Below are 27802 nucleotides of genomic sequence, written 5' to 3'. Positions count from 1 at the left end.
AATTTTAATGACAAAAAAAACCTCCAATGTTGGGTACAAATAATAATAAACCTAAATGGTTATTAAAATGGTAACAGAATCACTTAGAAATTTTGAACATACTACTCTGACTACAAACCCTTAGCAGGGCATGGTTTAAGGACAAAAGAACTGTAAACAAATCTAGAACCTTACTTAGCAGGTTTGTTGTGAGTAGTAGCATTGGTGCTGTAATTCCTAGACTCTTTGTGTACAAAGGAGAATAAAATAAATGAGTAATTGTATTGTTATTATTAGGAAGCAGGGTTCTCACTTAAGGAAAAAACAGATTAATAGCATGTAGAAATATAGTGTTCAATTTACACTGAAAGTATTGGTAAGGAAGTAATTTACCCAATCCATACCTACACACACTTACAGAGGCTAAAAACAATGACAAGTTCCAGCATTGAAGAGCACCCCTAGCACCCAGATCTTGGTTTCTAAACACCAGTCCTCATTAGAAGGAACCAGGACTCTGAATAAATGTCTGATTCCAGGATTGTGGAGGGAGATACATAAGGTAATTTCAGGACATCTTCAGTTCAGTTCAGTTCAGTCGCTCAGTCGTGTCCGACTCTCCGCGACCCCATGAATCACAGCACACCAGGCCTCCCTGTCCATCACCAACTCCCAGAGTTCACTCAAACTCATGTCCACAGAGTCAGTGATGCCATCCAGCCATCCCATTCCCGGTTGTCCCCTTCTCCTCCCGTCCCCAACCTTTCCCAGCATCAGAGTCTTTTCCAGTGAGTCAACTCGTCGCATGAGGTGGCCAAAGTATTGCAGTTTCCAGAAAGCAGGAGAGTGCCCAAAAGGACATAAAAGGAAGCTTGAATTGGTTCCCACAGTCAAATCTGGGACAATTTGAGCATCAGGAGGAATAATGATGACAACCCACTGAATGGTAACACATTCAGTTTTTTTTTAAAAACCCATGTGTCCCTTGTGTTACTAAAAAGTAACACTTCTTTGCTAAAAAATATAGAAAGAGTATAATTGGAAAACCATCAGTTTGCAATCCCCAATGTAGTAACCGATATAGGCAAGGACCATCAGTGGATGCTAAAACCATTAGGGAAAAGATTTTTAGGAACACAGCATTCACATGGTCTCAGAATTCCACCCCACAGATTGTTATTAAATACAAAGGATTTGTATTTATTATTAAATACAAAGGATATAAGGTACCTGTATAGCGAGGGAACTGGCAGGTATCATCTAGACCAAATGATCAAATTAAGCATCCCCAACAGTAAGAAAAATTGGAATTGGACATTTTATGTGATACAGTGCTAAGTGTCAAAAATCATCTATATGGTCTTCTAGCCCAAATGTCTAATCTGAATCTAACTGTGAAGATGTAAACAGATAAACAGATTGTAAAACGTTCAATAGAATAATGGGTCCTAACTCCCAATATTTCAATGTCTTCAATGACTCCCAAAAAGGTGGAGGCACTCCTCTTTCCTAGACAGAATGTGACACAACAACCAAATTCAATATTCAATTCTAACCAGTTCCTGGAATGAGAAAAAGCTGTAAAGGTGTCTTTAGAAAGTAGGAGAAGGCTTAACGTAGACCAGGAACATTATTGTATTAAAGGTAAGTTTTACATTAGACAGGCAAGATATGTAACAGTGTATAAAGAATTCTTCCTTGGCTTAAAACGTGGAGTAAAGGGGGGAATATACAGCTTTATTTGCCTGTGAGAGGGTAACAGACAGGAAGGATGGAGGGTCCCCAAGTGGCCTGAGGAAATAAGCTGCAAGTGGCAGAAGTTTTGTTTTGTTTTGTTTTTTCCCTTCTCTACACAAAATTTAAAAAGGCTTCTTTTAATTCTGTGTTGACAATACCAGGTTCCCCCCTTTACTCCACTTTTTAAGCCAAGGAAGAATTCTTTATACACTGTTACATATCTTGCCTGTTTAATGCAAAACTTACCTTTAATACAGTAATGTTACCTGGTCTACATTAAGCCTAACCAATGCATTTTTCTTATGAAAATGTTTCTAAGCTATGTTAATGAAACTATGTATTTGCTTTGGAACTTGCCTTTCTTCAAAATGGTTCCACCTATGGCTAACTTTTATTCTTTTCTCAAACCTTGGGCTGCTAAAGGCTCAGCAAACCAGTATTCCTGTCAATTGTTTCATGGCCAGGGTGCCATCCTATCTCAAAAGTGCATATTTTGGGAGAGGGGCCTGGTGACACCCCCTCAGCCTTGAGGTGTCTGTCTCATCTGATTAGGAGCTTGCCAACAGACACAAAAAACCTTGCTAAAAGCTAGCAGGGGGGCACTCTTTCTGTCCCCGTCTGATGTCTATGTCAGAAGCTTTCCCTATCTCTATCATACTTTAATAAAACTGTGCTACACAAAAAAATTCCAAGTATTCAAGCCTCGTCTCTGAGCCAGGACTGAAATCCTCTCCTCCAGAGGTCACGAGTCCTGATGTAGCACACGGCTCACAGCAGCAGCCTTTCACTTGTTTGCACACATGTAATTCCTAGAAGGACATACACGAAACTAGAAACAGTGGTTATCTGTGGCATGTAGCAAGAGGAACAGGGAGCAGAACAGGAGAGATGAGAGATGGAGGTGGGAGCCAAGTATACCCACCATGGATACTTTTTTACATATTTGGAGCCATGAGCAGGTATTATCTACTCTAAAAGAACTAAACATGGCTTTTTGGGGGGAAAAAAATCAAAAAGACCTACAAAATGGAAGGTCAGTGAGAGAACTTAGTGACCTTTGGCTCCAGGTCTTTCTGGTTTTGGAAAACACGGTCATCTCAGATTGAGTGGGCGTAGAGCAGGTGTGCAGTGCAACAAACCACGTCCAAAGTGTTAGATGTTGCCTGAAAATTCAGTAATTCCTAAAAATTTATCCTAATAATTATTAAGATGAACAAAGAGTTAATCACCAAAAAATGTTCATCACAACATTGTCATAATAGGGAAAAACAAAAAAAGTCCAAATGGAAAAAAAAAAATTCTACCCACAGAAGTACTAGGAAGATGTCAAAGCATATGTTATGACATAAAAAGACATTCACGTAGCATTTTAAAGTGAAAAGAGCACAACATTTCATCATTTCATTTAAAGTCATATACATGTAGGTATAATAAATGCACAAACCATATAGCTATATTAGGGTGATGGGATTATGGGTACTTCTTTTTTCTGTTTATTTCCTCAAAAGAGATTTTCATAACTCTAATTTTTTAAAAAGTGAATTTATTTTTGTAAGTAGGCCTGGAAAAGTCTTGTGCAGAATGCTTTTGCAGAGGTACAATCCAGACACCTTCCCCACCAATTTCAAGGATAGGAAAAGACATGCAGATCACTGAGAGTTTGGGGACTACCAACTCACGTCTCTAGTGCCTGTAACATTTTTCAGTATAACCTGCGGAAAGGGGAAAGGGCGGGGGACCACTTCACTGGCTAGGATATCAAAGCAAACCTGTCAGCCTGCCGACAACGCCTCAGAACAGCCTTGCACAAGAACAGGGCAACGTCCACTGGACCATGACAGCGCTTCCTGCTAACTCCCCGGGGGGATGGATCACACTTGAGGGACAAACGTAGCCTCATTTCCACCGCGGCCCCTTGCTAAGCTCCACATGTCAGCTCAGACAGCACCTGAAGCTAAGGACCCCTGTAATAAGCTGACAGAAGCAGCTCCTGCACATCAGCATATCCTTGTGACTGGAAAGATGGACGTTTCGCTTCATGTAATGAAGCTGAAAAAGCCCCAGTTTCCACCGACTTGCTGGCTGCCGAGCCAGTTAATAGAATGAGGTTTATTTCCACCAGCGGCACAGCATGCTTGAGAATGGAAGTTTGGGGTACAACCTGGATTTGAAGATCCCCCTTCTTTTCTTTAGCTCTACTGCTTGGTGTCTTACTCCTGAGACTCGGGCTCCTCAGGGATCTCTAGGAAGATAGCTACGAAGATGAAACGAGCTGTGTGCAAAGTACATGGTAGAGAAGTTTAGTTTATGTGTGAGTATGCATGGGTTTCCCTGGTGGCTCAGATGGTACAGAATGTGCCTGCCATGCAGGAGACTTGGGTTCAGTCCCCGAGTTGGGAAAAACCCCTGGAGAAGGGAATGGCCACTCTGTCCAGAATTCTTGCCTGGAGAATTCCATGGACACAGGAGTCCATGAGTTCACAAAGAGCTGGACACAATTGAGCAACTAACGCTTTCATGCACATGCACAGAAAGAGAATGGATAAACAGAAAGCAAAATGTTGACCAGGCTAAATTAGAAAAGCACCTGGCAGATACTTAGTCTCAGTAAATATTAGTTGCTACTATTGCAAGAGCAGAGATTAGTGAGCTAGAGTCATCTCCCAACAGACCAGGAAGCAAACATGAGAGCTTGAGATACAATCACCTGTGGCTGTACTCAACGTCTCTAGGACACAATACTGGCACTGGAATCTCAAAAAGGGAAAAAGTCACTGGATTAGAAAAAAAAAAATCACACCCAAGTCCCACATATATCAGGGACATAAGATCTAAAATAACTACTGGTTTTACTTTAAATGGAACATAAACTAATAACCCAATAAAATGCTTGTTTTAAGAAATTAAACTCTCTCCCATGTCCCTAGTTAATGTGAACAAGGAAAACAATCACATCCAGTCAAGCTTCCCATGTTGAACAATACAAGCTAGGCTGCACGTCTAGAGGGTGCTTAAACACCCTTAATAATTTAAATAAGTAAGTGAATATATTAGTAGGACTTCCTGTTTACCCATGAATTACTATTTTGCCAAGCAGAAGGTTAGGTCCCTTAAATCAGGCCCCTAGAAACAGTTGTTATAGAGAACAGCTTAAAAACTGGGGGCACCTCCAAGGGGGAAGGATTCATTTTCCCAACAGGAATTCTTCTCAAGCTTGCTCATCTGTCCTGTGACTAACTGAACAGGAAAAAGAGAATTCAAGAGGACTGGCCAAACAGAAAACAGAATTGGGGAAGCATGTGCCCCCATTATTAGCAGAACAAGCAGATGAGAGCTTAGAGAACAAAAGTACATCAAAGGCAGCTCAGCCGGAGCTCCCGTGTGTGCATCCCTGCATGGGGACCACCCACCAGCTGAGACGACCTCATCAGCATGAGGCTGTGGGCTCAACAGCTGGGAGAGGACACTCGGGATGTTATTAACATCACTGACCAAACAGGTGTCTTCCCCTCCTTCCAGGTACATGGTAGGATTACCCTTAATTTCCTTACTGATGTGGAGTCTGGCCACATGACTTGCATTATTCAAAAGAATGCCTCATTTAAGAAGCGGCACTGAGCACTGGAGCAAATCCTGGGAGGTGGTGGAGGACAGAGGAGCCTGACATGCTACAGTCCATGGGGTCACAAAGAGTTGGACATGACTTAGCCACTGAACAACAACACAACTGAGCTGCTAACACCGCGTCCTGCAGCACGCACTTCCTCCTGCCATGGTGACTCTGAACCCACGGAGCTGGAGTCTTCATTAGCCTGCTGCCCTATGGACAACACAGATCAGAGAAAGCCCTACCAACCCATAAGAGATGTGTGGCAAGAGGGAGAAATAAATCCTTGTTTTAAGCCACAAACATGATTTCTGGATTTATCTGTTACCACAGCATAAAATCTGTTGTGCTCAGTCATTTAGTCGTGTCCGACTCTGCAACCCCATGAACTGTAACCCGCCAAGCTCCTCTGCCAATAGGACTTCCCAGCCAAGAATACCAGAGTGGGTTGCCATTTCCTTCTCTAACCTAGCCTATCCTGACTGATATAAGGCAAAGGAAGGAAGAGACTGATCTGGAGTCAAGCCACCCTGTCAAGGAATTATGTAGTAGGTAGGCCCCTGTCTGCCCCCCGCCAACCCCAGAGAACCCACCTTGATGCCAACCCTGGGAGGAAAGGGATGAGACAATTCATCATACATTCACCACCACACCAGCTCCTCAAGCCACAAAGTCTAGACCACACAGGCGAAGCTAAAGAAAAAATTCCAAATCTGTCATGAGATGCAAGTTTTAAACTCAAACGGCCTTAGATTCAAAGCTAAAAATGATGGAGAACCATGGAATGTACCCAAGATGTTATTAAGAAAAAGAGACGATTGAAAATAAACAAAATTGTCTCCTGTTTATTTCCCAAACTGAAGCTCCTCAATAAGCTGGTTGCCCATACATGTTTGGTAAACAGGGACATGTGTTTATGACTGGTCTCTGAAAGCTGCAGCTGTTCACATTCCCTTTAAACACACACAGTACTGAAATAATCCAAAAAAGACAATCAATATTGCCCCAAGACGATGAGCTCTAATTGGCCCTACCAGCCATGGTATACTAATCCTATTATGGGGCCTTTCTGTTTCTTTTAGAGATAGAGTTATTTTTCTCTGCACACAAAAAAAGGTACACCCTACAGGGAGAGAGAAACAATTAGGATATCAGGAAGTAACGTGTCTGAGAGAAGAGGCTTAGAGCCCAACCATCGCGACTGAGAAGGGTGTACGCTGAACAGTGGACATGAGGTGTTCCAGGGAGGAGACCCATTAATATGTAAAGGTTTTCCGACTCCCCACTCCACCTTCTCAGCCAGGAGAGATGAAAGTCAAACTACATGACAAGCTGTCAGGAGAAGAGGAAGAGAAAGAAGAGGAAAGGTTCACGGTGCTGTCATGGACAAGACTCCTGAGTAACACAGAGAACAAAGCTTTGGAGAATATAGTTTCAGGTTATGAACTGGGTCTTCTCTAACACACTTGGTGGCACAGTGATAATCTACCTGCAAAGCAGGAGACCCAAGAGATAAAGGTTCAATCCCTGGGTTGGGAAGACCCCCTGGAGTAAGAACTGGCAAATGGCTCCAATATTCTTACCTGGTAGAGCCCATGGACAGAGGAGTCTGGTTGGCTACACAGTCCATGGGATTGCAGAGAGTCAGACACAACTGAGCATGCACATTTCTGCTAACAAACACACTTTGGAAGAAGAAAAACTGAAATTCTCTCTGAAATCCTTTGGCTGCTCGACTATACATCTGTGAATGGGACTTGAAACAAAGCCTTGACTGTGTGGAGCCCTGGGACTTATTTGGGTGACAGATAACTGCTGCAGAAATTCTGGACCCACAACATCCTTCCCCTTGCCCTCTATCTGGTCCTCCCCAAAAGGCATGGCACAATTCAGAACAGGCATCCTTCTCCCCACAAGTCTCCCTGACCTCTCGTGTGGGGTCGGTTGGATGATCCTCACTGGGGTTCCCATAACATCCTGTGTGTCCCTGTGTTCACTTACATCGTCTGTGTTATGACTATTTTTCTGTTTATCCAAGTGGAGCATTGGCTCCTTAGGGCCAAGATTTAGTACTGAATTTCCACATCCATGAGCCTGGCACCATGCCTAGCACACAGGTATTCAATAATTAAGATGATCTAGCCTCCCTCGAGCTCAAAAATTTACTTGACCAAAATAATGAGAGGAAAGTGATTCTTACCTGCTCCCCTATCTATATAACACAAGCTGAGTTTCTTGCCTGTGTACCAGCACCTCTGGCTCAGCGACTCTGCAGGTCAGTTCTATGTTCTATGAAAACACCTCCCATAAATATTAACTCTGTGGAGTGGGGAGGAGAGCGGGCAGAGTGTAGGATTTTAAAACCGTGACCAAAGAAAAGGATCCCCAAAATGACTGCAGATTAGTTTGTGTGTCAAGGTCCCACGTTAGACAACTACTATCAGAGAGGCCAAGTCTGCTACAGGTCTGATCAAAGCCACAATGGAAGGGGTGCTCCAGAGCTGTGGAAAGGGGAGCAGAGATGCACAACATGGGTTTTCTTCTCTTTGCTCCATGCCCCCGAAAGTACACCTGAGAACTCAGTGAGCTGAGTCTCTTAAACATTTATTTCTTAATTGGAGGAAAACTGTTTTACAATGTTTCCGCCATACAACAACATGAATAAGTCATAATTACACATATGTCGCCTACCTCTTGAGCCTCCCTCCCCTCTCCCATCCCACCGCTCTAGGTCATCACGGAGGGTCAGGCTGGGCGCCCTATGTTACACAGCAGTTTCCCCTAGCTATTTATACAGGATAGTGTATATACGTCAATGCTGCTTTCTCAGTTCATCCTACCCTCTCCTTCCCCTGCTGTGCCCACGAGTTCTCTATGTGTGCCTTCATTCCTTCCCTGCAAACAGGTTCATGAGTGCTATTTTTCTAGATTTCGTATATATGTGTTAATATATGATACTTGTATCTCTCTTTCTGACTTACATCACTCTATAACAGGCTCTAGGTTTATCCACCTCACTACAACTGATTCAAATTAGTCCCTCTTTATGGCTGAGTAATATTCTATTGTGCATATGTATCACATCTTCTTTATCCATTCATCTGTCGATGGACATTCAGGTAAATAAAATTCAAAATGTATCAAAGACTTACACGTAAGGCCAGAAACTATAAAGCTCTTAAAGGAAAACATAGGCAGTATACTCTCTGACATAAATTGCAGCAAATCTTTCTCTTTGATCTACCTCCTAGAGTAATGGAAATAAAAACAAACAAACAAAAAAAAAATGGGACCTATCTAATTAAACTTAAAAGCTTTTCGTACAGCAAAGGAAACTATACACAAGATGAAATGACAACCTCAGAATGGGAGAAAATAATTGCAAACGAAACAACTGACAAAGGATTCATCTCTAAAATATGTAAGCAGCTCATACAGCTTGATATCAAAAAAACAAACAACCCAATCAAAAAATAGGTGGTAGACCTAAACAGACATTTCTCCAAAGACGACATACAGGTGGCCAACAAACTCATGCAAAGATGTTCAACCTTGCTCATTATTCAGTTCAGTTCAGTCGCTCAGTTGTGTCTGACTCTTTGTGACCCCATGAACCATAGCACGCCAGGCCTCCCTGTCCATCACCAACTCCCAGAGTTTACCCAAACTCATGTCCATTGAGTCAGTGATGCCACCCAACCATCTCATTCTCTGTCATCCCCTTCTTCTCCTGCCCTCAATCTTTCCCAGCATCAGGGTCTTTTCAAATGAGTCAGCTCTTCACATCAGGTGGCCAAAGTATTGAAGTTTCAGCTTCAACATCAGTCCTTCCAATGAACACCCAGGACTGATCGCCTTTAGGGTGGACTGGTATGTCCTTGAAGTCCAAGGGACTCTCAAGAGTCTTCTCCAACATCACAGTTCAAAAGCATCAATTCTTCTACACTGAACTTTCTTTATAGTCTAACTCTCACATCCATACATGACTACTGGAAAAACCATAGGCTTGACTAGACGACCTTTGCTGACAAAGTAATGTCTCTGCTTAGAGAAATGCAAATCAAAACCACCATGAGGTTTCACCTCATAAAAATCAGAATGGCCATCATCAAAAAATCTACAAACAATAAATGCTGGAGAAGATGTAGAGAAAAGGGACCCCCTCCTGCACAATTGGTGGGAATGTAAATTGATACAGCCACTAATGGTGAATAATATGGAAATTTCTTAAAAAAAAAAAAAAACTAGGAATAAAACTACCATATTACCCAGCATTCCCACTACTGGGCATATAACCTGAGAAAACCACAATTCAAAAAGACAAATGAACTCCAATGTTCACTGCAGCACTATTTACAATAGCTAGGACATCAGTGAGACTTCTGATGTTAACTCAAGGCCAGAAAGGAGAATAATACATTTTCAGCTTAGCATAACACATGAGTTATGTAGGTGAGAAGTTAATCTTTGAAGTAAGAAAGGGTCTTTGAGACCAGACCAAAGAAAAGATCTTTCTCCACACTCTATGCCTAAGACACCCAACCTTACCCAAGAGTAAGACCAGACAGGGCAGAGACAGCAACGCACGGGGGATGCAAAGGCCAGTAATTGATGGACCTTGAGAAGGGATGCAGAATAAAGGAGAAAAGAAGGGCACTTTTTAATGGGGAAAGGGAACATGGTGGAAAGGTCCAGTGTGACAGGGCACATGGTACACCTTCATCCTGACCTAAGGCTTCACCTCCGTGAAAAGAAGCCATGGAAACATGCAAACAGTCAAAACACAGTACTCAGACATATTATTCCCCTCCTCCCCACCACCACTTAGACTCAGAGCAGACTGGCAGACTACTCGAAGCAGCAGCAAAGGCTTGATCAGGTGGCCTCTGGGAAGCTGAATGGGCTTGATCACTTTCTTACGGGCTTTGCCCCCTTTCCCATCCTAAAGTGCTGCCATTACACAGGGACACAGAAAAGGCCTCTCCATACATCCTCAAACATGTAATGAGCACGTGGAAGCCTCAGAGAGACCAGACTTCAAGAGCCAAGGTCCTAGAATACAAAAGCTCACAATCCAGGTTCACCTCTGACAGACAAAACAAGAACCCGGTGTGGGGAATACGCACTCTGGTGTGGAGCTATGCCGTGCGGGCTGTCATGGCTGCAGAACGCAGAGGAGCAGGTCATTAAAACCTGCTGTGCAGCATTTAGGGAAGAAGTTAGTTGTGAACAATCATCATCTCGCTGGAAACAACGGCTACTACCCAAGACGTGCGGTGAAACGAGATTCAGGGGAGAGCCACCAGTCCGCCCATCTGGAGCCCGTCAGCTCTTTGGAGGAACAGAAATATTTTCATGGTGCATTTTTCTGCTCCTTGGGGAAATGAAATCAAACAGTCTCTCTGATTCACAGTGCAGGCAATTTACCGTGACTCACAGGTAAATACACAACATCTCACACAAAAACTCCCTGTGGCCATTTATCTTGACAAAAAAAATAATAAAAGTCATACAATTTTTATTATACCTGATTGGCTGTGATAATGCATCAGATTTCCTCAACATATAAAATAATAATGTATGTGTCTGATTCATCCTCTCTTCTCTTGGCTCCAACAAAGTACCTGGAATCTGAGGAGCTCATGACCTAGAATGTGCGCTCCACTGGGACAGAGAATGTTGTCTGTGTCCCAGGGTCTGGGACAGTCCCTGTCACACTGATTTCTTAAATGAGTGACAGAAAGAACAACTCCCCATATGCCCTTCACCCTAGACTCTTCCACCTAGACTACATCTCACATTAAAAAGTCATCATCACAGGGCTTTCCTGGTGGCTCAGTGGTAGAGAGTCTGCCTGCCAATGCAGGAAATGCAAGTTCGATCCCTGGCCTGGGGATCCCTTGTGCTGTGGAGTAGTTGAGCCCATGTGTCACAGCTTTTAAGCCTGTGCTCTGGACCCCAGGAGGCACGGCTGCTGAGCCTGGTGCCATAGAGCCTGTGCTCTGCAACAAGAGAAGCCCCCACACCACAACTAGAGAGTGGACCCCTCTCGCTGCAACTGGAGGGGCGCCTGTGTTGCAGTGAAGACCCAGCACAACCAAAGGTGAATAAATAAATAAAATTTTAAAATAAATAAAATCATCATCATAAAAGGAACAACCATCTTTCTAAGGCCAACATTTTTAACCTTGGCACTGTTGACATTATAGGGGTGGGGATGACATGCAGGGAGACCTGTTCTTGGTAGGATGTTAGCAACAGCCTTGGCCTCTACTCGCTGGAGGCCAGTAACACCATCCCCTGGCACCCACCCCACACCCTGTTGTGGGAATCAAAAATGTCTCCAGACACTGCCCAATATCCCCTGGGGACAAACACTTCTCAAGTTGGGAATCACCACTCTATCACTGCTCCAGACCTGCAGACACCTCCCAGGGACCTGACAGATGCAGAGAACTTGTGTTTCCCGTCCCCAGCATGATGCTGAGACAGGAGCCAGGGGAAACCCTTCTCCCTGCCTCCTCTGAGGCGTGCGCACCAGAAGGCCTGCGGTGGAGGAAATACTGGGTGATGAAAGTTGGGCAGATGTCTTGAACACAAATGCAGCCTGAGACGCGGGCCCCGGCCTTGTCTGTATTCGACAGGAGAAACCATTTTACCACTGTGCTGGGGATGGACTCAGTTTTTAATGATCTCTCACCCTCCTCCAGCACAATGGCATGAAAGCATCTACATGTTCTATCAGGAGCAGGGGATCCATCAGGAGCAGTTTCACCTCAAATCCAGCTTGCAGCATCTGCTCCTGCTCCTTGTTATGAACAAGGCTGGGATTTGTTCAGATCTCCACAACCAGTTCAAAGGGCTCTTCGGAGAGTGGGCTCTGCCGTGCATTCACAGGGTCATGTACCAAGGTGAGAAGGGGCCGCAGCTCCCGTCCCCCCAACCTGGGTCAGCTGCTGACCTCTCACACCAGGTTCCCTGACAAACTCAGGAGGGACCAGAGAAACCCTCCTCCCTCTTGGGACTCTTGCAGGCATCATCTTACCTGTGTTGACTCAGGACTTGCACATGTCTTGGCAAGATAAGCTTCTATCATATTCTCTTTCCTTACCAAAAAATCACTAATAGCCAAAGCTGGCAAGGGTGTAATATGCATATGTATATGTATTATGCACACCTTCCATAACACTGGGGGTTGAGTCACTACACACAGTAACATACATCAGTGACCTTGAAAATGCATGTCATTACACCATGTATTTCTACTTCTGGGAATACATGATAAGGAAATCTAACTGTTGAAAGGCTCATATGCCCAAACATTCATTATATAATTATTTAGATTAAGGAAAACTGGAAACAGCTAAGTGTTTACTGTCAGATATTTTAGTTTGGTATATTGCAGTATAGATAGTCAGTGGATTTATACCATTTAAATGTCATTTACAAAGAAAAGCATCATGCTATACTAAAATGATCATGCTAACAAAACATTCATACTGTGTCATTACATGAAAAAAAAAAAGAGAGAGAAAACCAAGTCATATTCACAGCATGATATTAACCACGAACACAAAAACTTTGACAGTAAGACTTTGGGAAGTTAACAGCAATGGCATATGGAAAGGAAGTAAATTATTTCTCTTCTTCTGTTCAGCTTCAGGAGAGATTTCTCTTCTCTTCAGCTAAGTCCTCTTTCCAAATTAGCTCTCAATGAGGAAAAGAACAATTTAAAGTCAAAAGAACAAAACTCAAAACTAGAGCATAAATATACCCCCTTCATATTCCCTTTAACCTAGTTTCCCCTCAGTGTTACAGAAGAACATTGTGTGAGTTTAAGGTACATGAAGTGATGATTTGATTCAGGCACATATTGTGAAATGATTACCGATTACAATAGATCACCTCACAAAATAACCACTTTGATGCTGTTGCTTTGCTAAGAACATTCAAGGTCTACTCTCCTAACAACTTTCAAGTATACAATGTAGTGTTTTTAACTAGAGTCACCATGATACACGTTAGATTTCCAGAATGTACTTGCCATATACCTAGAAATTTGTATCCTTTGACCAACATCTCCTGATTTCCTCAACCCCTGGCAAACACCACTTTACTCTCTGTTTCTTTGAGTCTGGCTTTTTTAGACTCCACATAAATGATACCATATAGTAATTTTCTTTCTCTGACTTATATCACTTAGCATAATACCTTTGAGGTTCATCTATAGTCTCACAAACTGCAGAATTTCCTTCTTATTCATGGTTGAATAATATTCCATTGTGTATATATCGCAGTTTCTTTATTCACTCATGTGTCTAGGGGCACTAGGGTTGTTTCCATGTCTTGGCTATTGCAAATAATCCTGCAGCGAACAGAGCAGTGCAGACAACTCTTCAAGACAGCAACTTCATTTTTTTCAGATATATACTCAGAAATGAGGTTGCTAGATCATGTGGTAATTCAACTTTTAATTTTTTGAAGAACCTTCATACTTCATGTTCTTCATAGTGGCTGCACTAATTTTCAATTCCAACAACACTGCACAAGGGCTCCTGTTTCTCCACATCCTCGCCAACATTTGTTATCACTCATGGTTGTGTTGGCGGCCATTCTAATGGGTAAAGCTTCCCCAGTGGCTCAGCAGTAAAGAATCTGCCTGTAATTCAGGAGATGTGAAAGATGCAGGTTGGATCCCTGAGTGGGGAAGATCCCCTGGAGAAAGAAATGGCAACCCATACTAGTGTTCTTGCCTAGGAAATCCCATGGACAGAGGAGCCTGGCGGGCTACAGTCCATGGGGTCGTAAACAGACAAGACTGAGTGCACGCGTGCATGTACACACACACATTCCAACAGGTGTCAGGTGACAGCACATTGTGGTTTTGATTTACCAGATCAGTCCCCAGATAGTGAGACTGAGCATCTTTTCATTTACCTCTTGGCCATTTGTATATCTTCTTTAGAAAAATGGCTGTTCAGGTCCTTTTCGTTTTTATTTGGATTTATTTTTTGGCTATTGAGTTATATGAGTTCCTTATATATTTTGGATATTAATCCCTTATCAGATCGAAGTTCTGTAAGTATTTTCTCCCATTCTGTAGGTTGCCTTTTCATTTTATTGTTTCTTTTGTTATTGAAGCATTTTAGTTGGATGTAGTCCCATTTGTTGATTTTTGCTTTTTTTGCTTACACTTTTGGTGTCATATCCCAAAATCACTGCCAAGACCAACGTTAAGGAGCTTTTCCCCCTGTAGTTTCTTTCAGGGGTTTTACAGTTTCAGACCCTATGTTTAAGTCCTCAATCTATTTCTAGTTAATTTTTGTGAGTGGTGTAACATAGGTGTCCAACTTCATTTTTTTGCATGTGAATATTCAGTTTTCCCAACATCATTGATTGAAGAGACTATTTTTCCAATTGAGTCACCCTAGTTTATTTTTATCCTTAGCACTTAATAACCAACTATTGTACCTCAATCTGCATACTGTTTTTCTCCCTCAACTAGAACAGAGGTGCCATAAGGGCAGGCAAGTATTTGATACATAATTGATACTCAGTACATTTTGGTTGAATTGGATTATGAGTTAGAGACAAAAATGTTGCTCCCAGTTAACTTCTATACACTAATGGAGGCAGAGTAACTGGCAGAACTGTTTTGGAAAACTATGTAGTCACATCTCTGAACACTGAACATTCACCTATCTTATGAGCAACAGATTCCACAATTAGGTATTCAGTTCAGTTCAGTTCAGTCGCTCAGTCGTGTCCAGCTCTTTGCGATCCCATGAATCACAGCACACCAGGCCTCCCTGTCCATCACCAACTCCCGGAGTTCACTCAAACTCATGTCCATAGAGTTGGTGATGCCATCCAGCCATCTCATTCTCTATCGTCCCCTTCTCCTCCCACCCCCAATCCCTGCCAGCATCAGAGTCTTTTACAGTGAGTCAACTCGTCGCATGAGGTGGCCAAAGTATTGGAGTTTCAGCTTTAGCATCAGTCCTTCCAATGAACACCCAGGACTGATCTCCTCTAGAATGGACTGGTTGGATCTCCTTGCAGTCCAAGGGACTCTCAATAGTCTTCTCCAGCACCACAGTTCAAAAGCATCACAAACTTAGTACTGAGCAAAAGAAGCCAGACACACAAAAAATACCTTCTTATGATGCCATTGATAAAAGTATAAAAGCAGTCGAAACTAGCCTTCGAATGGTAACTCAGCGGAGTTCTTCCCAGGAATGGGGACAGTGAGTATGGGAGTCACAAGACGGACTTTTCAGAAGCTGGCAACATCCCTGACTGGGCTGCTGGGCGTACGGTGTGTGAAAGTGCATCAGGTATGACTGGAACCCTCCCTCTCTCTGCACATCTTCCACTCCAATGAAACACACTCCCCACCCACGCCAGGCTGTTAAGGATCAGGACTCTTCTGCAATTCTCTCTCCACTTGCTACTGGCCTTGACCTGGAGCCCTGACAATGTTCAACTCTCTGGACTTCAGCCTCCATACACACCCAGTCCAGTATCACCTAAACACTCCACCTCAACTGTACAGGCCACACCCTTCTGCTGTCAAGTGTCTGGGTCCTAAACTCAGGTAAAATATCAGGAGCCACCATCTATGTCAGTAAGAGCTGAAATAAGTTCAAGGGGCTTGACCACCAGACAGATTCAGAGATAGTCTTATGTGACTTTCTCCCAGGTCCAAGGTCTCTGGAAGTCCAGCTTGCCCAGATTTCTCTTGTCCCTTTGCAGACCAGGCCTTTCCCTTTGCAGAGGAATCCTTAATAGGCTTCTCTGGCCACCAAGCACCTCTGTTTCTTCTCTCGATCTCAGACAAGAAGGACGTGGACGCCAGAGAACAGAGAGGATATTTTGCTCCCCGCTACATCTAATTGCCCAGCATTGTGCTTAGTACACAGAAGTCTGGACAGTGAGTGTCTGTGGTATGAATACCTGAATGAACAAACTAACTACTGAATCTGGTACCAGGTTCTGGTTACTAGAAAGGTAAGGATCTAGGTTCAGGATGACCTAGAAAAAAACAAAAGATAATACTTTTTTAAAGCACATGTAAAGGCTTTCTGAGGAAGGAGGAATTTTTAAACCAACTTCATCTTATTTAAAAAAAAATTTATCTAACGCCAGGAAAGACAGCATGATTTTATCTTTACCATGGACAGCATTTTCACTTTCACTCCTTTCACCTCATTCAAGACGGCTGGTCAAAGGTTACAGACCAGGTACAGAGTCACAGCAAGGCTAGCAAGCTCAGGTGGGAAGTGATGCCTTTGTGGGATGAAAGTACTGGACACCAACCAACCAACCAAGCCCACCAAAGCCACAGAGGAATTCAACATGTCCAGCGAGTACAGAAATACCTGGAAACTACCCAATTATCCCCTAACAATGGGACAACTGAAACACTCCAAATAGCCACTCAAGTCTGTTCAATACACTGAACTATTTTCTTCCTCTTGGCAATAGCTTTGTCAATTTTCAGTGCCATTAATTAGAGGAAATTCAGCCAACACAGAGTAAAGCAAAGTTTCAGAGTTTGCTCAGTGTGCCCCAAGGAATTACTGCTATGTCTTGTTGATCCTTATAAATTTTCCAAACTTTGACTAATCTTTGCTCTTATTGTTCTCTGACCTTTCCAAAATGATCTGACCAATCAAGCATGAAGATTTACTACACCAAGAAAAGAGTTGCAGGTGGTACCACTGTCCGGGCCATAGCCCTCAGACCTTCTCTGTGTTCCCAACTGACAATACAATCTATCCTCTATAGCCATGGATGCAGAACCCTTGGATGGGGTGGGGGGAACATTTTACATAAGGAACTAGAGCATCCTTGGGGTTAGGTATCCACAGGGGTTTTGGAACCAACCCTATGCTGATATCCAAGGACAACAATATCTGCATCTCTGTGCCTAGAGTAAACATTGTTTATTATATCCACCATCTTCAATAACCACTTCTTCATAAACCATTGCCAATGTCAGAATCAATGGAGTAAATGTCCTCCTGTTTATCTGTGCACAAAACATCATCAGTCCTGCTAGAGAAGATGCAAAGTCAGACCAGAGTTGGCTGTGATTAGGCCCCTTTGGAGACAGGAAATTTGCTGAGATCATCAGCTCAGACTTTGTCATGGGAAAGGTCCCACATCAGTTCCACTGAGTTCACGTGCATAAGCAGCCCTGATGCCCTAGGAGTGGTGACAAGCCAAATGTCACCCCACTCTAGGAACACCTCATGACAAGGTTTCTGCTGAGACCCACGCACATACATACACCAGAAAGCAAGCCCTTTCTTTCTACTGATGTCAACGATAGCTTTCTTGGCCCCAAGGGAAAATACAGCACTCATAATAATTCACTCTGCATCTTCAAAAACACATTTTGTCTAAAATTGTATTATTCATTAGTGCTAGTGGTATTGGCTACTGGGGATAAATAATAATTCTCCATGGTTTTCCTGAAAATATAGTCTGAGAACTACCTGCATCAGAATCACCTGTATTGCTTATTTTAAATGCAGGTTCCTGGGTGCCACTCTTGACCTATTCAGGACTGCTCTGGCTGAGATCTGCATTTTAAACAAGCTGGTGATTTTTTTTTCAAGATTATAAAGACTCAAGTCTGAGAACCACTGCTCTCACACCTTTCTCTGGGCATCTTTCTTTCTGCCTTGGCCATGAACATCAGCAACTTGGCCTGGCCCTTCTTAGAACTCAGAGTGATTCCACTTACATGGTGGAACAGTAAGGGTAGAGCTACAATAGGAAAGTGGAGCCTTTCACTCTCTGCCTGTTTTCTCCACGCTTTATCTCTGCAAAGATTGCCTGGAACACCCGAAGTAAGTTCTGCTTCCCTGCTTCAATTATAGGTGCCGATGGACTTTGCATAAATTCCTGCTCACCCACCACATAATTATGCTGGGGAATGTTGACAGTGTCTTCTGCAGTGTGACATGTCACAGATCACACAGGAAGAGTTTGCAAAGTATTTCAACAAAATGTATAACATGTCTTTCCTTCCTTCCTTCCCCATTGCACCAAAGAAAACTTGGCCCTAAATGATCAAGGGAGAGGGTCTCCTGAGGGACATATTTGCACAAAATCCTAAGAACAGCAACCCAATCGAGTTAATTTGGACATCAGTGCTATCCTTCCAGGAGTATCCCCATTAATTCGCATCACTAGTCTGTGAACACACCTTACTTCTGGCCCCAAGATAAATCAATGTCCTCACATCTGTCACAAGGACACTGGAAGGACCCAGACCCAGGGGCAATGACGCCTTATACTGTTCAGCACTCCAACTGCAGGTATGTCTGAACACTGACACTTGTGGGTGGAAATCTTGGTTTCCATCTTTAGCTTCCAAGTTTGGTGCCCAGTTGGTTCTCAGAAAAGGGAGGGAGGGATGGGCAGGAAGTCAAGGAACAGTCCATATAATACCAGGCTTTTCTTTAAATAGAAACTTCACAAATCTCTCTATCCAAGAAATTCTATCTCACCCTGATTTCTAAAGAGCAGCGAGAATTAGAGGAGTTCTAAAGCCCAGCACTCTTGACCACAGAGGGAAGGAGAAACTCTGGGGCCCCGGGCCTTGGGCCCCAGACCCCAGAGGAGGAGGAAGAATTTTTTTAAAGGGAGAGGCAGGGCAAGGGCTATTTATACAACAGAGGTGACTATGCCAGGACCTACAATCAGAAAAAAATTAACTTTTAAAAAACCATATAGAACTGAAGACAGCCTCCCAGCCAGCAAGGTATGGAGTAAAGACAGGCTCAAGGAAAATGGAACTAATTTCCCCAACATTTCTCTAAGACATGAGACAGAAAGCAACATCTACAGCTGTGTGCCAGCAACTCACTTATGCTCCCAGGACATAAGTTAAAAGTGACCCCCGGAAATAATATCAGAATCACAGGTAATTATATCAGGCACTGAAAGATCACAAGGATCTACTTTGTGCCAGAAGCTCACTCCATGCTCCCAAAACCCCACAGGAGATGCAATCACTAGTTTTGCAGATGAGGACAATGATACTGCAGCCAAGACCCAAGCTCATCCACGACAAGACTGGAAGGTGAGCCCAGGCTCAGAGGAGCCTCTTCACCATGAAGAGCTTTCCACAGGTTCAGGGACCCCACCCAGATTGTGTTTGTTGGGAGTGGGGGTTGAGCTTCTCGGTCAAGCTCCCCTGCCTCTCCTCAGCATGCCCATCGGTTTGCACCCATCATCATGGTCAATTACTAACAGAATGAGAGACACAAGTCCAAGGCCAGCATGGCTTACTGGGGCCAGCCCTCTACAAGGAACATCTGCTTCCTCATTGTGGAAGTGTGCAAAATCCTGGTACAGAAAAGTTCGTGCCTTCATTCACTCAAATTCATTCAAACATTCACTAAGCAGATTTCTGCACTGGGCTCAATGGTAGAGGTCTGGGGACAAAGAGCTCTGTAAATCAAGATATCCTAAAAGGGGTTAAAAAGTTGTAAGGTCCTGCTTTGAGATGGGGGTTAGACTGAAAGAAAAAAAAAAAAAGTTTCTCAGTGTGTATGTAACCTAAAATCTTCACCTACCAAAATATACGCACCAGTAATTCTACAGGCTTTCCTTTCTCAGAGATTCATCAAGAGGTGTGCTTAAGTAATAGTTCAAATCAATGAAATGCGACCAGACCACCTACTGCATGCAAGGCGTGATAAAACTCAGGCTCTTATCTCAGGAAGAATGAAACTACAGAAGAAGCTAAAACATAAATACACACAACCATAAATTGAGGAATAATGCATATATAAGTATAACAGGTGTTGTTAATACTAATAAAATTAATAGTTTCCACTTAGTATTAAGCCGGACACTTTGTAACAGCTTCACTAGTATTAGCCAATTTATCCTCCCCATGCCAGGCAGGTGGGGCTGATCAACACAGTGGACCCAGTGATGTCTGCCCACAAGGCATCCATTTCCCCTTAAGAAACTATCCTTCAACCCGGTATCAACCATGTAACCCGATGGAGTCCCCACCACCCACGTCCCAGGTCCCACCCCAGGGATGGGCATGTACCCAAGCCTGGCCAGTTAACACATATGCCACCGATGTGGCCACAGGGATCAACTGGGGTACGACATATATAAACCTGACAAGTCTCAGTTCTGGGACTTTTGTGGCAATACTGAGACATAAAAACCACAGTATCTTAGAAATGTGTAGTTGCCATGAGTCACTGCACGGAACTAATCAACCTGAGAATACAACCAACACGTGGGAAATGGAGCCCAAGGGTGGGTGGGCGGTTGGGGATGCAGTAAGAAAATGACAAGCATACACACCCAAGTCTGGTGGTGCAGCCCGAGCCCATGGAGCCAGCCTTATCTAGATCTATGATTTACCAGCAGAATTTTCAGTTACACAGTAAATTTTCTTTTCCATTTAAGTCAGTGTGGACCAGGTTTCAGTCACTTGCAGTTTGGAGCCCACACCAACACACTGTGACCATCGCACATTTACCAAATGAGAAGCCAGGGATTCAGAGAGCACAAACAGCCTGAGACTGAATTTACTAAGGTTGGGGTGGGGAGACCACCATGGTTGCACTGAGACCAGAAATCTGAGAGTCAGCCTGCCAACTGCCCAGATCCTATTTTTCACCTTCATCCACCAGTGCCAAGGTAGAGACACATGAGTCACTCTGCTATGGTCCCTTTTCTGCACTGAGTTTATTTCCTGTTTACCTTCACACTGAGGGGGTGATCCTCTGGAGTCCTAGCTTTATCCATGGCTCCATTAAACTCTTCCTCCTCAACACTGCTTTCTTTCTGAGTAGCACAAAAATGGTACATCCTACAATTGACGGCATCTTATACTGCGGAAAACATGAACAAAAAAATACCTGTAACCTTGGGCAAATTATTTGGTCTCTTATAGAAAATTTCTTCCCTTTTAATTATCTTACCTGGGGAGATGAGACCATCTATGAGTTTGAGTCTGAGGAATTTCCTAAGGAACATAAACAGTCACCTCCCCAGAGGAAAGGTAAAATGAGTCATCTTGAAGGTGTTCAAGTTTAGATATTGAGCGTGTTTAATTTGAAATATACTACAGTGAGTAAATGAGTAAGAAATGACATTTTAAAATATTTAATTTCTAACATTACTGTGTCTCCCCGAGCATGATAAAACAGTTGAGCTAATGTTTATGTCCCACTCTTCCAGGGGAAGGGTATGGGTCTGATGATCCATTTGAAACCAGTCCTTGCTTTTGAAAACAATCTCATCAGCATACAGGAGAGTACTCATCCACCTAGCAATCCAGTTCCACTGGAACACAGTTGGGGCAGGGCTGGGAGTACCAGGAGACACAGGGGAACTCAGACTGGGAAGGTCGACTGGGACACAAGCTGCACCATCCTTACCAGGCAAAAACTAGGTTCTCTCTACAAGGGCAAACTGAAAAGGCAGAAAATACAAGAGTGGCCATAGGCTTATCAATTTCTACACTGTCCCTTTATAATGATTCCTGTGAAATAATTACTTCTATCAGTGGTCATCTAGTATAGGGGATTTAAGATAGTGGGTTCATTAAGGAAAGTAAGGATCACAAACTCATTTAATTCTCCTTGAACCTGTTTAATCAAAATGATTTTCTGCTACTCTCGATTACAAGCCAAGTTTCTGTGGTGACAGGTTAATGACTGCTCCACTAAGCCACACCACCTCTCTTGTCACCAACCCCACAGACTGAGGCAGCCCCTATTCTATCAATAAGCCTCCCTTGCCCTTGAAACTCATTATAGCTGAGACGTTGAGATCAAATGAGCAGATCAGATGCTCAGTGCCACCCCAGTTCTGCTACAGAGACCACCAAATCCCACAGAGTGCGCACGAAAAGGTAAAAGCACGCGGGCTGGTCCTTGTGGTCTCATTAGAATTACAAACTCAGGTCACTCTGGAGTAAGATAAATGCCAGCCAAGGCAACACTTCTGAGTCTTCGGGCCTGCTAAAGGCAATTATCCCAGAGTTAAATGTCAGGGCTAGTTTCATGAGTGCAAAAGAAAGAAAATGTCATGTTTGGTGTAAGCAACAATATTATTTTAATCAAATCAGAAGCTCATTATTAGCAGAAGAGAAGCCCCGATATGACCTCTACCATAAGCTGTGTCCACCTGGCTTCCCACTCCACTTGGTCTCAACCTAAGGCTCCTCACTGATTTCCCTTAGGCAGAAAGCAGCAAAGACTTTCAGTGTAATACCAGTGGCAACTCACAGCCCAAATCCACTCCTCTCTCGATGGGCTGCAGTGTAAGAGTCTAGAGTCAGACCACCTGGGTCCGGTCTAGCTCCTTCACAGTCCAGCTCTGTGGGCAAGAGACTTCACCTCCCAGTAAATAAGAATAATAGTGCTTCTCTCCTAGGATGGTTATGAATATTGCATGAGATAATATATGTAAACTACCTTAAACAAAGGCTAGCAAACTAAGTGCAGGATAAATGTTAGGTATCACCTATTTCTGCAATGTTTTAATTGCAATTTGCGTATATTACCTTTACAAGAAAGAAAAAAAACTTTTAAAAAAAGAAAACAGGGATTTCCCTGGTGGTCCAGTGGCTAACACTCTAAGCTCCCAATGCAGGGGGCTGGGGTTCAATCCCTGGTCAGGGAACTAGATCCTATATGCCACAATGAAGATCAAAGATCCTGCATGCCACAACCGGTAAGACCTGGTACAGCCAAATAAATAAACAAATATTTTGTACAAAGAAAACAAGGAAGAAATACTGACTGTGAAAGTTAAAGGATTTCATCCAGCAGACAAGCAGTTACCTGAGAGAAGAGTTCACATGTATATATCTTACTCATTCTTCTAGCCACTGCCTAGCACATGTTAGACAGTCAAATATTTGTTAGAATGACTGGACAGATTACAAATGAGTGTAGGAATGAACAGAGGAAAATCTTCTTACAGTAACTGTATGGAAAGTCAAATCCGATTCAGAAAAAAATCAGGAAAATGGCTGGGGCATCCTCACCCCTCAACCTGAAGCCACAGAGGAGCTAAAAGCACGCCAGCTGGGAAATAACCATACAACTTAACATAAACGTCTGCGTTCTTCATCTTCTCCTTCTTCACACTGTATTTGTGCACAAGTCCAGGTCTCCATCTGGCCAAAACATCCCAATTGCTAGTCTTTATCAAAGAAGAATGACCAAACCAGCAGGCTCCCACTACATTTGGAAGCAAACATCTGTATGTTGTTATATTTCTCCTGACTCCATTGCTCCAGGCAACAAACCATAGAGCAGCTGTGCAAGTTTTACTTCTGGAAAGAAGGAGTTAGTATTATTTGTGTGTCTAGAGCAACACAACACAACAGGACCACTTCAAAGTATTAAGCAGAAGCTGTCTGGTTATCTCTGACAACATCACAGAACACTCAACAGGCAGGAGAACACAGCCTGCCACCCATTTCCACTTCGAATTTGGCCAATAACTTCCACCAAGGGGTATCACCAACTCTCTAAAAGGGGCTCTTAGTTTTCAATTTCAAAAGTTCAAAAACCACTTCTTAATTCTCTTCCCTCGAATGTAAAAAAGAAAACAAACAAACAAAGTCAAGGGAAAGGGCAAAAAGTTTTCTTTCACAAAGTAAAAGGCAAAAAGTGACTTTCTGGCAAACTGACAAGTATCATAACAATAGTCTCAGGGCCTGGTCTTTCAAAGTTATCGGTGGTTTCCGCAAAACTGAAACAGCAGGAGAGAAGCTGAGCGTTGTCAATCTCCAGCGAGGCCAGTGAAATGGTGATGGCTCGGTGAAAATCACCAGGCTGGCTGATCCCTGGCACCCTTAGCTGAGGCTTTGTCAACTGTCCATTGAATTGCTTCTATAGGAAGCAACCTTTTAGTCCCTGGTCCCAGCGGATGGAGGTTTTGTTGTTATTCCAAGTAAAACAATCAACTAAAGACTCTCAGACTCGGCATAAAAGAGAATCTAGTTTGAGATTCGTAACACTTTGAAGAGGTTAATGGCATTAAATTATGTCTGACCCATGGCTAGCATCAGAAGACTCCATGGAGCATATATTAATGCCACAGTTGATGACTGAAGATATTTGGAATTCTGAAACATTTTGGATGTTTTGAATGGTACATTGAATTATCATTTTTAAAGGATATATACTGCTAAAAAATACTAGTTGAACACCTGAAATTGCTCCAGAAACAAAAAAAGCAATGCCTTTGAACACAGCTTTTCTCTTTTTGTTAAGCTTAGGATATTTTCAGCAGGAAATATTCCTAATCATCCTAGGAATTACCTAGAATGTTCTTTTAAAATATGGATTTTCAGCACTCATCCCAGAACTATAGAATCAGAATCTCTGAGGAGGAAGGGGTGAGTCTGGGTGCTACAATTTAACAAGCCCCCCAGGTGAGAAAATCATGATCAGTTAGGCTTGTAAAAACACTTATCCAAGAATTAAAAATGTCACCATTTGCAAGAAAGATGAGAAATGAAGAAAAGCCCAATCTTTCGAAATTTAAATTTGAATGGAAAACAAGAATAGTGCCATATGCATGATACCCCAAGACTAGAAAACCTTGAAAAGACACAAAAGCAGAGGAAACCTGTCCACACTGAAGACCAACAAGCACAGTCACTTTCCATCCAACCCAGCTGCTACGTGAACCAGAGTGGGTGTGCAGAAGGGGCTGTGTCCTCCAGCTCTAGCCGAGTCAAGCATCTGCCCCTTTCCTCAACTCTATCTAAAACGTAATGAAGAAGGTAAGAAAAAAGCAGGATAACTTCTACCCTGTGAGAGTCTGGGAATGGAGGCTTCCATGGGGCATCTTTCAGGCAGCTTGGCCATCTTTTTCAGCCACAGGCAAAGGTAGTCTGTACAGGGCTCTTTGGGGCGGAACAGAAAGGGGATGGAAGATGGTTAACAGAATAGATCAGGAATAGGAGATCTCATGGTGCCAGGTGGTATTGGTCGGCGGGAGGGAAGCAATAAGGTCTCATATCGCTTGTTCACCGAAAGTTTTTGAAGGCCTCTTTCAAGGAAGAGACCACCATCAACTAAAGGGAAAGGGAAGAGGAACAGAGAGTAAAGAGACAAGTAAGTCCCCACTCAAGGCCTTAGCACCTCTGGAATGGGCCCTGGAGAGGTGCTCTTCAGAAAGTACTAGAAGACATCTGGATTAACTGGATTTCTCAGGCCCTCCCTCTGCAACAGCTGGGCATGCCGGGCATGGGGTAAGAGGAATCCAGGGTAGGGGGTGACACCCACATGTCTCCCACTCGTCCTGTGTCAAGACCAGGGGCTCCGTGGTATGGGTCCCTCCCCAGGGTCAGAATTCCTAGTGTTAAATATCATCCAAGTTTTCCCTAATCCCCTAGACGCACACAGTCCCAGCCACCTGGGACAGCCTCTGAGAGAGCTGGCAGCACCTCCCACAGCACAGAGGGGATGCCATCTGCTGGAAAGACTGCGTCAGGAGCCTCTGGGCCGGCATCCTCCCGGGCGTACCTGGGGAGCAGCCACCAGCCTGGGGCAGAAACAGGCAGCAGATTGCCTCTGGGTGCCCAGGAATAACTTTCTCGCCTCCCACAGCTCCCTCAGAGGAGCCATCCTCTGCCATTCATGCTCCCCTTCAGGGTGTCAGACCAACTCACCAGTGCCTGCTCCCTTTTCCTTCTAAGGATGCCCAGGGTCCAAACCCCCATGCTCCCTCCCAACAGGAGCATGTATCAAAGCTGCAGCCAGGGTTCTCTGAATGTCCTGGACACATGGCTCCCTACTCAACAAGCTGGGCTCACCCCAAACCTAAACCTCTGCAGCAGGCATTCTGGACAACGTCGCCCTCCACCCTGCCCCCTGCTAGAGATGGTCTAAGTCACTGCTGCCCAGGGAGGTTCTCCAGGGGGCTTGATAAAGTCAACCAGCAGCATTAGGAGAACTCGAAAGCTTAAGGAGCCTCCTTCTCCGCACCTGCTCACTGTTAATACCATGTTTAGTGCAGTCACTTTCCCCCAGTCGTACCAATTACACACACCTAGACGACAGGTAACAGGGGTGAAGAGTATCAAGCCTTCGAAGTTGTCTTTAAAGTTCCTCTCAGGCAAGATGAAGCCCATGAACCCCGACCCCACAAGCTGCCCACGAAGTCTGCACCAGCGCCTTTCCCACCCGCTAAGGAGGCGCACCGCCCCCCCCCCGCCCCGCCCCAGCCAACCACCACCCACCTCTGGCTCTGAGGCTCTCCCGCCCCCCGCAGGGCCCCCGAGTACTCACGTCTCGAAAGCGGTTCCAGTACTTGTCCCGCTCGTACTGAGAGACTGTGCTCAGCCACTGGTCATTGTCCAGGAAATTGCCGTCGTTGGGGCCCGCGCCTCCGGCGAGCGCGTCCAGGTGCCGGCTCTCGACCTGGAGGAAGCACCACGCCGCGGCGGCCGCCGCGAGCACCGCGATCGCTGGCATCTGCGGGGCAGGGGCACGCGGGGGCGGTGAGGGGAGGCCCGGGCCGCGCGCCCCCGCCGTCGGGGCAGGCGGAGACTGCCGCGCGGGGCCAGGGTCAGCCCTGGGTACACCTGCGGCAGATCTACAGACCCAGGGGTCTCTCACGAATGGGGGGGGGGGGGGGGCTGGGTCGGTTTCAAATGAAGAGGCTGCGTCACAAATTAGGGGCCGCTATCAAACTATAGAGGACCCCTGTCGTCCGGGCGCCCCACGCACCGCCGCTCTCGGATAGGGGCTTCAGGACCCCTCCCCGAAGACGGAGAGCCCTGGATCCGCAAGCCTGACTCCCAGACACTGCGCCCAGAGCTCGGGGTAGGGAGCGGGTAAACAGGGCTGCGAGCAGCAGTCCAGGCTCCCACTGAATGGGGGATATACCTGCGGACGGGGTAGGGGGGTGTCTCCCCTCGGCCCCCCGCCGCCGCCTCGGGGACAGAGGGGCGCGCGGAGACAGCCCCGGGCAGGCCCTGACCCCGCCAGCCCCCAACCCCGGTGACCGCGGGGAGGTGTCCCAACTACGCCAAGTTGGGGCGCGGGGTTCTGCGGGGAGCGTACCTTGGGGCCCGGCGCGGGTCCCCGCGTCCGAGTTGCTCGAGCTCTTGCGGCGCGGTCGCCGAGAAGGCTAATCGGCTGGCTAGCTCCCCAGCGCTCCCGCCACCCGCCGCCGCGCGTCCTGCCGCTTTGTGAGCCCGCAGCGCTCTGGCTCCGCTCGCTCGCTTGCTCGCAGGCTCGCTCGGGCGCGGCGTCCGCGGGCGGAGGAGCCCGAGCGCTCGAGCCGAGGCCTCTGGCGACCCCTGGCGGCCGCGCGACGCTGTGCGGCCCGCCGACCGCCCCGCCGCTCCTGGCCCGGCAGCCGGGGATCCTGGTTATCCACATCTCTACGCAAGGCTGAAATACGCTTTCAGGCCCAGGCTGGCGAGAGACAGCTAGGGAACTGAGGATCAAGGCC

The 27802-nt window shown here is 45.0% G+C and overlaps 1 protein-coding gene across 4 annotated transcripts in view; it reads right to left on the bottom strand.

The window, feature by feature from the left end:
• Nucleotides 1-27568, bottom strand: part of SPOCK1 (SPARC (osteonectin), cwcv and kazal like domains proteoglycan 1) — a 593321-nt gene extending 565753 nt beyond the window's left edge. For 2 of the 4 annotated variants that reach the window (XM_055428906.2, XM_055428907.2), the window contains exons 1-2: nt 27409-27568; nt 26632-26817 (exon numbers count right to left, since the gene is read on the bottom strand). In XM_055428906.2, the coding sequence (XP_055284881.2) occupies nt 26632-26817 (186 nt within the window). In that variant the 5' untranslated portion in view covers nt 27409-27568. The remainder of the gene's footprint in view (nt 1-26631; nt 26818-27408) is intronic. The other 2 variants (XM_055428908.2, XM_055428909.2) reach the window with 2 other exon arrangements.
• Nucleotides 27569-27802: the final 234 nt, after the last annotated feature.

Source organism: Moschus berezovskii, chromosome 8 (genome assembly GCF_049115385.1).
Source record: "Moschus berezovskii isolate FMDL1 chromosome 8, NW_MosBer_1.0, whole genome shotgun sequence".
In the NCBI taxonomy this organism is placed as follows: Eukaryota; Metazoa; Chordata; class Mammalia; order Artiodactyla; family Moschidae; genus Moschus; species Moschus berezovskii.
Note: the sequence above shows the minus strand (reverse complement) of the source record. Positions and strands in the feature narration are given on the sequence as shown.